Here is a 333-nt window from a genome sequence, read left to right as displayed (position 1 = left end):
CCAGGACCCCCCAAGACCCCCCAGGACCCCCCCAAGCCCACCGTGGTGCTGCCCCATCCCGCAGAGCTCCTCGGACACCCTGAAGTGCAGCATCTCCGACATCCTCGGCTTCTCAGGCACCTGGGGGGGCCAAAAACCACCCCCAAATTTTTTTTGGGGGGTCCCCAAATCCCGGGGGGTCCCCAAAACCCCGGGGGCTCCCCAAAATCCCCTGGGGAGGGGTCTCACCCCCACAAAATCCCACCCCCAAACCCAGCCCTTACCTGCCCGTTGCTGGGCTTGGCCATGGTCTTGCGGGCCCGGTGAATTTTGGGGGGCTTCCTTCAAGCACCG

At 65.2% G+C, this 333-nt stretch overlaps 1 protein-coding gene across 1 annotated transcript in view; it reads right to left on the bottom strand.

Annotated features, from left to right (window-relative positions):
- EHMT2 (euchromatic histone lysine methyltransferase 2) overlaps positions 1–333 on the bottom strand; it is a 19,409-nt gene that overhangs the window by 18,238 nt on the left and 838 nt on the right. The window contains exons 4-5 of the mRNA XM_039714739.1: positions 264–321; positions 28–120 (exon numbers count right to left, since the gene is read on the bottom strand). Of these exons, the coding sequence (XP_039570673.1) occupies positions 28–120; positions 264–321 (151 nt within the window). The remainder of the gene's footprint in view (positions 1–27; positions 121–263; positions 322–333) is intronic.

The sequence above is a fragment of the Passer montanus genome, unplaced genomic scaffold (genome assembly GCF_014805655.1).
Source record: "Passer montanus isolate IOZ18808 unplaced genomic scaffold, ASM1480565v1 scaffold308, whole genome shotgun sequence".
Lineage (NCBI taxonomy): Eukaryota > Metazoa > Chordata > Aves > Passeriformes > Passeridae > Passer > Passer montanus.
Note: the sequence above shows the minus strand (reverse complement) of the source record. Positions and strands in the feature narration are given on the sequence as shown.